This window comes from Melozone crissalis, unplaced genomic scaffold, assembly GCF_028551555.1.
Source record: "Melozone crissalis strain CALT ecotype California unplaced genomic scaffold, PUWL_Pcris_2 ptg000045l_1, whole genome shotgun sequence".
Lineage (NCBI taxonomy): Eukaryota > Metazoa > Chordata > Aves > Passeriformes > Passerellidae > Melozone > Melozone crissalis.
Window position 1 is genome coordinate 25,171,747 of NW_026535823.1, and position 14,238 is coordinate 25,185,984.

The window sequence follows — 14,238 nt, forward strand, 5'->3', positions numbered from 1 at the left end:
ATGCCATGAGGAGTCATTGTTAAAGACTCCAAGAAGCCAATGCTCAGAACATCTGGCTAGTGAAAGCTCTGGACATGGAAAATATAAATGTCAAGGCTGATATTTATAAATTGGAAGGGCCATGATGACATCTGCTAACAAGCTTTCTTCCAGAGCCCATTTGCTGTACATGGTTATTCACAGGCAACAACAGAAATGTGCATGGATCACATGCATGGCCTGCCCTTCCTTTCAGAACACATGCTCCAATAACACACACATGCTCTGTTCTCACAACACAGAAATACAAGTGTTTGCAAACCTCACAGCAAAGCTCATGCATAGCAGACCACAGTGGGACACACACTGCTGGAACAGGCTAAAAATAGCTGGGGGAAAAGCCTTGCACTAACACAGAATACAGTCAAACTCACTTAGTGTTAACTCTTCCAGTGAAATTAGCTCCTTTTCTGCCTTGCTCTACAGGAGACACTTTGTACTACAAATCTAATCCTGAAGCCTTGTTTTTATGAGTAGTTGTGAATGGGAATCTCAAGACTTTAAACAAAGTCTAACCTATTTGACCACAGTAGCTCAATACTAACATTAAAACAAACTACAGGTAAAAGAAATGTGATCCTACATTTATAACCACAGGCACCTTTTCTTCAGCTTAGTGCCAAATGAGAAATATAAAACTGATCCAATACATAAGCATAAAGGTTTTGCTAATGACTTATTATTGTAGGTGTCTCGACCACGGTTCACCCCAACGTTCTTGGCACTGGCCACTGCCACAGAGGCTGCCCACAAGGCTGCCAAGTTGTCAAGAGAAGGGAAAGCATCAGCAGAAAGAGCCTAGATTGCTTTATGATATCCATGAATTTAGCAAAGAATGGATTCCATGCTGTCTGTCCAGTCTGCAGTACAGCTGGACACACATACACCTATATGAAAATGGTAGGAAAAACAAAGATGAAGTAATGTGGAGGAGATGCACCTCCTGGTCACAAATTGAAGGAGAGGATGTCTAGCTCTGCCTCCCACTTCCTGCAGTCTGCATTAATGACAGGTGACAAGGATATATGAGATGCAAGCAACACATGTCCCCATCTCAGAGATTCTGCTGAAGGCTGCAGGCTCCAAAATACCCCACTTTACTTGGCATGGATGGACTGAAGAGCAAAGTGCAGTGTTTGTGTGATCACAGCCTCCTGCAAAGCGAGCTCAGAGGTGGAGGTGAGTGCAGCAGATGGAGATGCAGGAGGGGTCCCTTCCTAATCCTTTCTTCAGGGCCCATACAAGCATGTGCAGCCAGAGTTTAAAAATGGCAGGTAGAAAGAGCACTGGAGAAAGAGAATATTTAAGCAGGAAATGGAGCAAGATGGAACTGAAAAGATAACAGGGGGTAGAAGTCCTGGCAGTGGATGAGGAAACGAGGCTGCACTGGCTGAGAAACAGTACAACAAGGGGGGATCACAGAGGAAGAGATCATCTAAACTCAGCCACTGCTGCTTCTTGAATCTTAAGAAATCCTAAGAAAACATTTTGTTTGTGCTGCATCAGACAGATCTTAGGCAATTTAACAAAGTTAGCACTTGTAGGGCTGTGTCCAGCCCCAGTCAGAAATACATCAAGCTGGATCAGATATAAATAGATATTATAGACTGTCTTTACTCAACACAGCTCAAATGAGAAGTAGAAAACAAGAAAGGAAAAGAAAGCTCTTCATGGGCTCCATAAAACATCTTGCATTGTATTTTAAATCTTAATCAGCATTGAGGAGGAAAGAACAGAAAGTGCTCTTGGATAGCCATTGCTGAAAAATACCTCATTGTTCAAAAATCCTAACTTGTGTGCTCCAATTTTGTTACTCGTTCGCCTTCAGAAATATGGATTTAATATTCATGATGGATTTAAATTTCACTAAAATAAAATACCTAATGCATTACCAATAGAGAATTTAGTTTAATGAAACAAAACTGAAATCTATACACAAATTATGTTTCCAAAAGACTTCTGTGTTCTTTAATGATTTTACTTTCAGGTATTTATAGCTTTCATTAAAACACCATTTGCATACTGCTTCATATGAATTGGTCATACTGAAGCTGAGACACTTAAGTAATAGTGAAAGTAAACATGTAAGACTTTTGCTTGTTTTTCTCTAATTTCATCTGTGTTTGTGTCATCCCACAGTGGCAGCACATTATTAAGAACAACAGAACAAAGTAAAGCACATGGATCTTTTCATGTGTTTAGCAGGTAAAAGTGAGGCTGCACATCTTTTCAGCCCCATCTGGATGATAACAAATTAACTCTTTGACTTTACAAGGGGAAAGAAGTTATCAGTCACGGCCAGCTGACAGGGAAGGTCTATTAGCACAGAGATGCTACAGGTTTGGACATGAATGTCAGGACTTCCCGTCGTTACTGAGATGCATTAGAGAGCTGTGTGCTGAGGCCAGGTTTCACAGCTTTAATTAATATATTCTGTGCACTCTGACCAACCTGATAATCCAAGAAGCCTCAATAAAAACCATCCAGGGAGGGAGGATATGTCATCACCATATCATTTGTTACAGTCGGGAGATTTACCTCTTGTTGTTACTGCACTGAGTTACACCATGCTCCTGTTTTACTTTCACTGGAGGGCTCGTGCACTTGGGGCTGTGCAAAGGGCATGATGACAGAACCGCCAGAGCCAGTGCTTGTTAAAGGAGGCATTGAGCCATCTGCTCACCTTGAAGGGGGATCAAATGGAAACAGGGAAAAGCTGCAGAGGGGAACATGCTGTGTTCCCTACACTTGGCCCTCTGTTCAGCAGGAGCAGAGGATGCCTTCACAGAAGCAAGATGGCATGTCTGAGAGTGGTAGGCAGGGCTGGGAGGAAGAAAGACCAACTGATGCACTGCTGAATTGCCCAAAATGTCTTTTTCTGGACACTGTATATCCACCAGGGTTCAAAAAAATTGGGCAAACTAAGAGCAGAATTTAGGCCAGTTCAAGATATAAAGGTTCACCTTCCACAAAGGAACCAGGAGAGAGCATTTGCCCAGGAAGTATTTTGGGACCACTCCATATCACAGAAAGCTCTTGCACCCAAACTGACAAACCCTGAAGTTCTTCTGCTGACTGCAGATATCTGCATGCCATGCCCTGCGAGATAGAGAAGTCCTGAAGCTGTGTTCTCATCCCTGGTTGAACACAGGGCAAATAAATGCAAAGGTGACACTGCTTCCTTGGCTGCACAGGCTGGAGGAGCAGTGATCCCCCTCCCCATGAGCATCAGGAGGCATTCCCCGAGCAGTGTCCTGACCAGGGAGGCAGACAGGGTAATTTAAACAAACAAGGCCCCAGTGATGGAAATTTCAAGCTCAAAGCTACCATATGGAGGGAAATCATCTGACCATAATTTACCTGTTAGACTTCAAAGGTGTCTAGGTCTCCTCTAAATAAAAGCAGTCTTTTCTTTAATGAAGTTAAGTACTGTATTTCAGCACCATGTGTTGTGAAAAGGAAGCAATTTGGATTAATTTACTGAAATTTACCTTTCAGATGCAGTTAAGTGGAATTAAAAGTTTGTCTGAGTTGACAGAGTTCTGTTTTCCATCACTGCATTGTCTTGAAAGAAAGGATAACAGGCTAAGTGCTTAAATTCCATCCAAACTGATAAGGTTCACTCTGTACAGGCAAACTCAGTATAGTTTATTACATATTGTCTCCCTTCATCCATCACTGCTATACATTTTTTCCCCTTAAACCAACTGCTTCTTCCAAAATGAATTGATATTTGTGATGTTATTGCATTCATCTGGGGTTGAACAGTCTGCACTGGGCTATCAGAGAGCTGCCATTTCTACTTACAGGGAGAATTCATTTAATTTCCCACTAATGGTAGCTTTTGCAGGGCTAAGCTTACATCTGGGACAAGATTTTTTTTTTTTTCCTCCTCTGAGGACAATTCTTTGCCCTTAATTTCTTTCCTGTTGAAGTGTGTGTGTCCTTAGTGTCTTTCCAAACACCACCTTCACCCAGATCTCTTCCTGGACAGTGAGAATTAACTTGCCCATTACATCCTTTCTACTTTTTTTTCTTCCCACCACTGTACTTCTCTCTTTCACATCCCCTAGCTGCCATTGCTCCTTCCAAACCGCACCCCTCCCATAACGCCCTCCCAGTTAATAACTCTCCTCCCTCCTTTTTCCCAGGAGTTTTCCTCCCTCCTTGCCTTAGGTCCCAGGATAACCCCCCCCAGCAGCTGGGAGAGGTTCTCTGTTCTCCTGGACTGGTTTTGTTGGCAGCCTTGAACCATTTGCCTGCTACAGCAAAGGTGCAATCCTGACCTGCCCTTCACTGACCACTCTGAAACCTCACAGGCATTTCTCTATTCTTTCAATTAACTGAGCATCTCACCATGAAAAGCCAGTGAATGATCTGTAATTAATAATTTATATTACATGGGGAAGCCCAGCTAACACAGTGTCAAGAGAAACAATGATACTCTGTATGCCAAACTTCAGCCTTGCAGCCTGAGGGTTTTGTCTCCCCTCCCTGCTGCCCCAGCTGGATTTTGGCTATGGGAGGTAGCCGGGGTTTGAGTCTTGTCTAAGTTCAAATTTTCTCCCAAGGACAGACTTCAGATCTGCACATTTCTGCAAAATCAAGTCGTTGAAGAAAAAAAATCTTGCTACTTGAAATCTCCATTCAATTTTGATTCTTGACAAGCCATTTCAAACAGAAACTGCAGTCAGGCAGGACTTTTTCAGTTTGTTTAGATTTTGGGGGAAGGAGGCAGAAGGGAGAGGAAACCACACATTTCATCAGCATTTTTTATTTTTTAATAGCCTTCAGTGCAGCCGATTACCCAGGAGATCAGCAAATCTTAGCTCTGTGAAAGACAGGGAGGAGACAGAGCAGAAGCTTTCTCATCCTCCACAGCAGTACTAAGCCTCCAACACACAAATCTAAACACTGTCCACCCAGGGGTGCCAACTCAAATGCCTCAGCTGTGAAGACAGAACAAAAAGAAAAGGACAATCTCCAAGGTACAACTGAAAGTAAACACTAATAATGATGTGAAGCATTAAATGATGACTCATTTTTCACAAGGCCATTGCAGATTGTAGCCATAACCTTGGATCAGACCCGAATGACTGTGAGAGCTGAAGTCTTAGTGGAACCATTAATTATGGATTTCCTGGCTTTTATAGGTTGGAGTCAGACCTTTGATGTTCCTTTAAGATTGTTCTCCTGTGTTCATTTCCTTTGTTTCTCTGTTGGTAGCTTAAGAAAACACCCTAAGATTTCCATGGAAGTGTATGAGATCGCCTAGAAATGCGTAGTCCATAAAAGCCCTGCAATTCATGGCTCATAAAGTCCTCTAATCCATGGTCAATAAAGCTTTGGAAAAGAGCTGTATGAACCACAGCCATTTCACAGTTCAATGAGGTTCATACAGGAATCAATAACCTGGTTTAAATTTGCCTGGATTTGTCCTCCACCTGCATATTTCTCTTTGACTTTTCAGGTTGAAAGGCAGCTCCAACAGCTGAATCCTGGGGACCTCGCATGGAAACAATGAGCTTCATGCAGCTTTCCCCCAAAAGCTGTAACAAAGACCTAAATCCCTCTACTTTGTCTCAAAGGTGAGCAATTCAAGTTTCAGGTGACAACTGGCGAGTTAGGGAACTGGAAGAACAGCCATTTGGAAATACAGGGCCATAGCTCAAGTTAATACTAAATGCAGAGACCCCAGTCCACACAGAACATGGGGGACTCCAAATGCACAATGGATTTTTGGGTCAGGCCAGAGCAAGAACTCCCTAGTATACCAATTACCCTTCAAAAATGAGTGCTAAGTCGCACTGCTGAAACATCACTGAGGCAATGCAAAGAAGTCCACATTTCTCTCCTGCACAGGTAACACTCTATTGCCTGTGTGATCCGCCACCCTGCTTGTTTCCTCCCAAAAATGATCACCATACAAGGTCTGGTCACAGACACACATTTGTGCTCTTTTCTTGCCAATCAGAAAGGAACCAGTTGGAGAGAACTCACTGTTTATTGCTTTGTGCAGGGTCCAGCTTGCAATTAATGCTGATGAAACCCAACTGCCAAAAGCACAATATGCAGCAGCTGGTTTATGAAAGTTGAGACCCCATCCAATTTATGGGAAAACCAGAGCTGGTTGTGAGTCTCTGATTTAGTGAACTGTTATTTTTTGTGTTTTGTTTTGCTTTGTTTCCAGGAAAACACCAGAAGTTACTCCAGAACTGCAGAAGCACTAAAACCATCTGAAAACACTAAGGCAAGCTTCCCTTCTTCCAGCCTTTCCTCATTTCTAGGCCTGTGAACTCCCACTAATATCTCTCTGGGATCTTTCATCAAGGCAGGCAACACACAGTGTCTGGTTCATCACCAGCGTAGTGGGAGCGGAAACTTGTGTTTCCTCACCCCGATCTCCACCCCTATGAAATGGAAATAGAGGGATAAAAGGCTTTGATTCAGGTGAAATCTCACAGGAGCACACAGCAAATAATTTAACTCTAATCTTTGGAACTACCTCTTAAATCCCTTTCCTAAGAACTTTTAATAAAATCAGCAAAATGCACAAAAATCATAAGTATCACTTTAAGCTCCCAACTGCACATTTCCACTGCCAATATCTATCTTTCTGGATAGATAGGATAGAGATGGGAAGATTGTGTCCAAGTGCCAGCCTCCCACCAGACCTATTTAAACACCTCACTTGTACAACACATGGGGAACTTGACCACAGACCCTTGTGAAATGCTGGGACATCATGGGACACCACAGGTCAGCAGCCCCCAGGCAGAAGGACAGAAAAATCCTTTGTATTTGAGGCAATCAGCTATGGGGAACCAAATGTCACCTAGTTCATACTTAAATGTCCTCTGTGGAGGGAATCCAAGCACTGAACACACACTTTGAAAAGAAAATACATGAATCCTTCTTACAAGGCTGGCACTGACCTCAGAAACAGCCTTATTACATTAAGATTAATATGCACCACCTTAATAGCAACCCTTACATCATTCACCCTGAGAAAATGATAAACTACAAAAAATGAGGTAACTGCTCCATTAAAAAGAATGAATAAAAATAATAGTAATAATAATAAAAATCTGAAAACACAAATATGTGAAGCTTTTTTTCTTTGCAAAGGGAGAAATCTCTGAGAGACTTTCAAGGAATTTAGGTGCTATGAAAATGGGAATACGTAATGCTCAAAGACAATTATTATATGTGTAGGTGAGCAGCCAGTTCCCAACATATTACTTAGTTCCTTTTACTTGTTAGAAGATCAATAAACATTGTGGGTATTTATCTGCCCATGATTTGGTATGCATAAAGGCACTAGGAGCTTTAGAGGTGGGAGAATAAATTGCCCAGGAATCCTAAAAGCACACATTGAGAAGCCCTGGTCAAACATGAAGGCTCTTATTCAAACATTGAATGGGAGTTTTTAACCTCAGACCAAGATTGGAATAGCCATGGAAAAGTGCCTGCCTCCATTCTTCACATAGAGGATTTAGTTAAGTACTTCATTTTGCTTCAGTTTGCTATTTTCAGTGCAGTCTGAGATGTTAAAATATTTCAGCCCCACAACACAGTTAAAAGGTTGAAAGTCAAATTTGTACAGAATCTTAAGAACTCTCAGGAATATTCTGTATGGTTGGAAAATGGGCAAGCCTTTGTGATGAAAACTGCTGGTACAGATAGGAAAAGAATTATTGGAAGAAAAACAACAAGCACAGAGTATTTTCTATTGTTGTTCTTTTCCTGTTTTTTCAATCTGACAAATCTTTGTTTTTATGTATTTTAAATATTTTAAGCACTAACTCTTTTTTCCCTCTTTACTTTTTGGTCAAACATGCCTATGAACACGCCTATTTTCCTCCTAGCTCTTCATTAGGCTACAAAAACATCATCTCACTCCCTGTGTCTCCCAGTTAGCCTTTGTCTGACCCTCCCTATGGTCTAATCAGCAAGAGCTGGGATCTGCAAAGAGCACTGAGTGAGGAGCCAGCAGGAAGAGGACAGGGACCAGAGTCATGACTCACCTGTCTTCTATCCGAACCCAGAGGTCATTGAACTGCCTCTGGCGATGGTGCTTGTGCTGCTTCTTGTGCCATTTCTTCTGCCTGCCAAACTCCTCCAGCTGGCTGATGCTGTCGGGCAGCAGGAGGTGAGGAGACAGGCTGTCTTCTTCATCCATCTGCTGTGGCTTCAGGGAGGGAGATGCCAGTGGGACCTGCTCAGAAAGCTGGACAGGGGGCAGGGCGGTCACTGAGAGTCCCTCCAAGGCTGGGCTTGTCTTTGTTGTCCTTGAACTGCAAAACATAACATCTAAATATGAGTAAAGGAGGAAGAGTGCCAAAACAAAGGTGAAAGCAGAAGACTGCACTGCTTGGTGGGTGTCCCTGACTGCTGAGAAGGTGCACAAGGCTTTGCTCTGGGGCAGCAAGTAAAGACAGCACTGGCATTTCATAGGAAGCTTTCAAGTAAACACTTAACTGAAAAATGGGGGAAAGGCAACAGATACTCTATTGCTGTTTTCTGGCATTTTAATGACTTTTTAGAGGCCTTAGAGTCTGTGGTAGGGGTTGCCTCCCCTGCTGGGCTGAAGGTTGAATGACAAAACTAGCTCCAAGCTGGCAAATTACTCTCTTTGAGGAAAATAAATACCTGAAGAGAAGCTGATCTAAAATTAATAAATTATCTCATTATTTCTTGCTTTTTGGTTCTTTTCCCCCCCAACTTTGGATGTCATCTGTAGGAAACAAGTCACTGTTTTAACTGCAACAAGAATTATATCTCCTCATCCAGTCAGGATTGGGGAGAAGGAAGCCTAGGCTGATGATAGAAGCGTGGAAGCTTGGCAGCTGGGATAGGATATGTGAGACCTGAACTCCAGCAGGTAATGAAGAAAAAAGGGGTAAATGACCTTTTCAAAGCCTCCTTGAAACAATTTTGCCACAGCTCTTCAATCCTGTCTGAAGTATTACCACCTATTGTACATGACTAGAATGATGCAGAAAAAGACCTTTTATTTTCATCTTCTAGAGTTTCACTGATCTTAGAAGAAAGTCAATATAAACTCTCTCCTTTGGTATGCAGCCATGTGAACTTATTGTGAGCTAAGATAGCTGAAACAAAAAACTAATAAACCAGGACTGACATAAAGTTATTTTTCCCCCCTAACTTCAGTAGAAGTTCATATTGAGTCTTAATTGCAAGAAATTTTCCTGTCCCTGGGATGGGCCAATGAGTTGTACATACAGAAAATGGGAGAGAATTAATAGGCAATATGAAGCTGTGGTCTGCAAAACTATTTCTATTACATGGATGCTATGACTTTTATGACAGAAACAATTAAAGCCACGTGAAAAATTTTGCCTCCTGAGTGAAACCAGTAAGACATTTTAATGAAAAAGTAATAAAAAATCCTAAACTTCATTGGTGACAATGTACAAAATGTGCCACAAGTGAAACCACATGTTTCATTTATGGAACATTTTGTTCTCTTCCAAAAAAGTCACATCTACTACTAATGAAAGCTTTTTTTCTTTTTGACTTTCTTGAAGCCTGTTACAATACCAGTCTTGATGGTCACCTCTATTTCTACCGCATTGTGTTTCATCCAAAAGTCTTTCCAATACCTACTGATAATTAATTATTGTTACTATAAGACTCACTAGCAAATACTACAGTAACCTTGTCACTTGTAGCCAAAATTTATGAAGTTCTTCAGAGATCATACAACAGATAGAGGAGAAAAAGAAAGTTTTCTAAAACTAGTTCTAAAATTCTCCATGGTTGATTTTATTAATAAAACACACAAGAAAATACCTTTTTTCCCTTCTTTTCCCAATCATTCAGACTCCCAGTCAGTCCTTTCCAAACTCACTCATACTCACTCCATGCTCTATTTTATACCACAGATAGGTCTGCTGGTTCTAAATGTTTTTCCCCATTAAGACTTTCTTCCATGTTTCATGTTGAGGGTGAATGTTCCCCGGTGCTGCAGTTTCCTTTGAGAGTTCTTGGTGCTTTTCAAAGCCTTTAAGAGTTCCTCAGCTATGGCACAGGCTTCATAGCGGAAGCAAAGCCATCTCCTGACTCATGTAAATGAAGAGGTGCTCACAGGTTTGCACTGGGGGGCTCTCTCAGGCCACAGCAGAGAGTTCTTAATTTTTATCCAACCATGATGGTGGGTCAGTGAAGTACGAACATCCAAATTCAGCCATTTAGCATGTTGGAGGATAACGCAGTGTGAACTTTGACAGGAGAGTTTAGGCAGGTAGGAAGGACCTGGACCAAGCACCTACAGACACCTTGTGGGTGTTGAGATTGCAGCAGAGACCAGTGGGTGGCCAATGGAAGCCACTGGAACTGAGCTGTAGCCAAGATTTCTGTTTCCATTGAATTCCTTCTCTGTGCCTCATGCTCTGATCAGGCAGCAACTCCCTGAGATGCTGCAGGCAGGAGCAGCCCCCGTGTGCCAGCTCAAGGCTGGGGCTGCTCTTTGATTCCTTGAGTGGTCTTAGGGATATCTGAACACGTACTTTCCACCTTTTAACACCTACTATTTTCTTACATGTGTTTACCTTGCTCTGAGCTCCCCGTAAACTGGAACCAGTAGAGAGGTGTTTTTATGGGTTGAGATTTTACAAACCACTTAAGACGACTGGCAGCTCCCTTCTTATTAAAATTAATGACTTTGGGCATCAAAATCCCAGTGGTGGCTTTGAAAGTTTCTTGCTTAATTGTTTCCACTACCATCACATGAGCCACAGGTTGTAAACTTGATATTTCAGAACATTCTTTGGGAAGAGAATAAATAAACACTGGAGAAACGTTAAAATGCTGTAACCTAAAGAGGGTTATAAACTAACCACCAGCATGTTAGAGTCGAGTCAGGGGGAACAGAGCCACTGTGGCAACTGCATATTACATTTGGTTGATATTCATTCCATTATGCATGCACAAATATTTTTTAAATTATTAGCAATTGCTAATAATTGCACCAAGACCTTAGAGAAACTTTTGAAAGCTGTATGTTGATGCATGTTTGCTCCTCTAAAAGAAAAGGAAGATAGTTTTAAACTGATTTAATAATCCAGTTACAATAATTATACTATATTAACATAAAAAATAATAATTACAATAAAAATAAACAACAAATATTATAAAAATATGATTAATTCATTATAAACCTGGTTCTTTTCATATAGGACTTTCATTCTACAGACATTCTGCCAGAAGGAAAATCAAAACAGAATAGGGATATGTAATCCAAATATATTGCAAGAATAATTGAAGATGTTAATCTAATGTAAGAAAGATTTCTTTTAAGATAGTAATTTCCTCATTGATTTCAGTAAAAAAAAGATTAATAAAAAGTGCTAGAATTTATTTATTAATTTTTATTCTGGATTTTCCCCCTAAAATATAAAGGCAAAAACCTGCCATCTGCAATGGGATACCTGGACAATCGATCTCTGCATTACGTGAAGCTTTACTGTTAAATTCAACTGCTCATTTCATGCACTATTTCGTGCCTTTCCCCTGGTCTCAGTCTCTGTGCACTCTGTTAGCACAGCTGCACTGTATGAAACCATGGGGATATAATGGACTTTTTTTTCCATTCCTTCACTACTGCTGAGACAGCTTTTCAAGATACATAGTTATTTTTAAAGTCAGGAAAAAAGCAAGGCTAGTTTTCAGTTTGTGAGGCCACAGTGCCTTTTCTGAAGAAAGAGTGAGAAAGTACCACCTAAATATCTTGGTCCACACAAAGATCTCAGAGATTTTTCATGAATAACTTGATACAATTCCAGGCTTAGAGGTTCCACCCATTTTAAATGTATCATTCCCACACAGGGTGGTCTTGGAAAAATGAAAATTATTTCAGGCCCTTAGGTGGGTTTTTCTCATCTCTGACCTTAATTTCCTTCCCTGGGATGTGCAGTCCTGCAAAACAAGTACTCTAAAACAACCAAGTCCAAATAAGAAAACGTTGGAGTCTCAACAAATATCCTATGTGGCTTGGTCCTAAGGTACAGAAAGCAGTGAAAGCAGGAAAACATTTATTCTTGCTGGTTCTTGAAAATGCTTAATCCACAGACAAAGACCTCTGTGGTTTTCTTTCACTTCTGGTGAAATTTGCCATCCTTTTCTAGTTCTTTCCAAGAATTAAAAGAACAAAACAAAACATGTAAGTTGTTTGGACTGAGCTAGATGCTCCATTAGGCTGTCTCAGCATTTCTCTCTCCACCTTGTGGTCTGCAGTGTCACTCTGTGCTGGCACTGACCACTGACAATTGACTCATCACTGGGATTTGTTGGGGCTATTGAGTGGATCTGGTCAGAAAAATGACATTAACACCATGATGTCCTGCAATATATTGTTTTCATAAATTCCCAGGCTTAAAACTGCACAGGTCAGGCAGGGCAGAGCCCAGTAATGCCTCTGCCCCTGACCTGCCTGAGTAACACCAGCAACGTTTGGACTAAGTCCCATCAGGCTTCCCTATGGGCTTCCACAGGGCCAGGGAAGGACTTGCCCTTGCTGTATGCCTTTGCTAATGATACACATCTTCCAGACAACGAAATCATCAATCTCATTTTTTTCAGCAATCTTGCGGTAACATCTCTGTACCCTCAGATATGAGCAGAATCTTCGAAATCCCAGTCTGCCAATTTGTTATTTGCATCCTGACTTTGCAGCACGAGCAATGGAAAAGTTTTGCTCAGAAGACTGCCATGCTCTGCACGGGCTTCCAAGCACAGCAACATCACTGAGGTTTTCTTGCTTCAGTTCTCAGAACTGTCAGACAAGGGGAGATTTTGTTTCATCAAGAGAGAAGCTGCGGTGATAGCAAGGAATGTGCGATGCTGCAGCTTCATCCTCATGCCACTGTTCCTGGGATGCAGCCAGCTGATGGCCAGACAGTGAGTTAGAAATGTTTTATTGTGGATGGATTCTCATAAATTCCAGTTGGGGTGTCTTTGTGAGGGCAGGAATTCGTCAGCCCCTTGCACACACCCTTGCTCCCCTCGCTGCAGGCCACAGAGACCTCTGCTCCTGGCTTTGCTTTCCCTACACATCTCTCTCAGAGAGTCATGCACACCCACAAGATAGGCACCACACCACAATGTCCTGTCCCATGAGGGGTTTTGCTTTTTTTCCCTTCTTCCACACTAGGATGGAGTTCAGACTTTCAAAGCTCTTGGGAGAGAAGCAAACAAAAGAACAGAAAGGCAGGCAGAAATTCTAACCCACCCCAGCACTGCTCATAGAGCCTCTTTCCAGCGATGGAAACTGTGGATTGAGAGCACACTCACATAACCAGGTGACACCATGGACATAATGTCCTTCAAGATGAAAAGCATAAATATATTTTACTGCAAAAGAGAGTAACTGCAAAGCAAAGATCAGAGAGTTGGATTCTCCCCATATTTAAACTTTATCTGAGCTGCTTCAGGCTAAGTGCTGTAAATTACTCTGGATGAACTGGGCTCAAGAGACAGCAAAAGAGAAATCCCTGATTACTCCTGTGAAATCCCTGATTATTCACTCACCTGATCAGCTTAATTATAATGAGGTTATTTTATTTAGGATGTGGTTGCCTTAGGCCTGTACACTGAAGTTAAAGCTTCTTAACAGAACTTGGAAACAAAGTTGTTTTTTCATTTTTTTGCACCATAGTCAACTACATCTCATGAGCACTTAAATTAGGTTAAGTAGTTAAATTAGATTATAGTCCACCCCCAACTTGGATGTGCTCTGAATCCATGTCAGACTATTTCTCTGGGAAGAATCGCTGTTGCTCAAGAACCATAACCTTAGTTTGAAAGCACATTTAGTCCTCAGTATACACACGTATATATGTACAAATCTGTGCATTAATGAAATGAAAAGTTTGTGAAGATATTCACGTGGACCGTAACGTTTTCCTTCCCACTTTGAGAAACTATAAAGTAAGAGGAATAAGTAAAACTTTTTTTATCTATTCTATTTCATTAGAAGTGGAGCTGGTCTAAGGCACAGGAGAAGAAATGCAAACTTTCTGCAGTCGAAAAGCTGAATTTGCTGAAAAAAAGAGGGCAGCTGTAACATTTGTAACGTGTCATTTCCACATTTTCATGTGAATTCTTTCTGAAAATTCAAAATGTTTCATTTCAGCATTTTATGAACAAAGCTTCTAATTTTTTTTAGTCTTCTGTTTT

General features: G+C 41.3%; 1 protein-coding gene across 1 annotated transcript in view; it reads right to left on the reverse strand.

The window, feature by feature from the left end:
• Positions 1-14,238, reverse strand: part of TRABD2B (TraB domain containing 2B) — a 258,853-nt gene that overhangs the window by 11,208 nt on the left and 233,407 nt on the right. Inside the window, exon 6 of the mRNA XM_054286210.1 lies at positions 8,067-8,336. Within this exon, the coding sequence (XP_054142185.1) occupies positions 8,067-8,336 (270 nt within the window). The remainder of the gene's footprint in view (positions 1-8,066; positions 8,337-14,238) is intronic.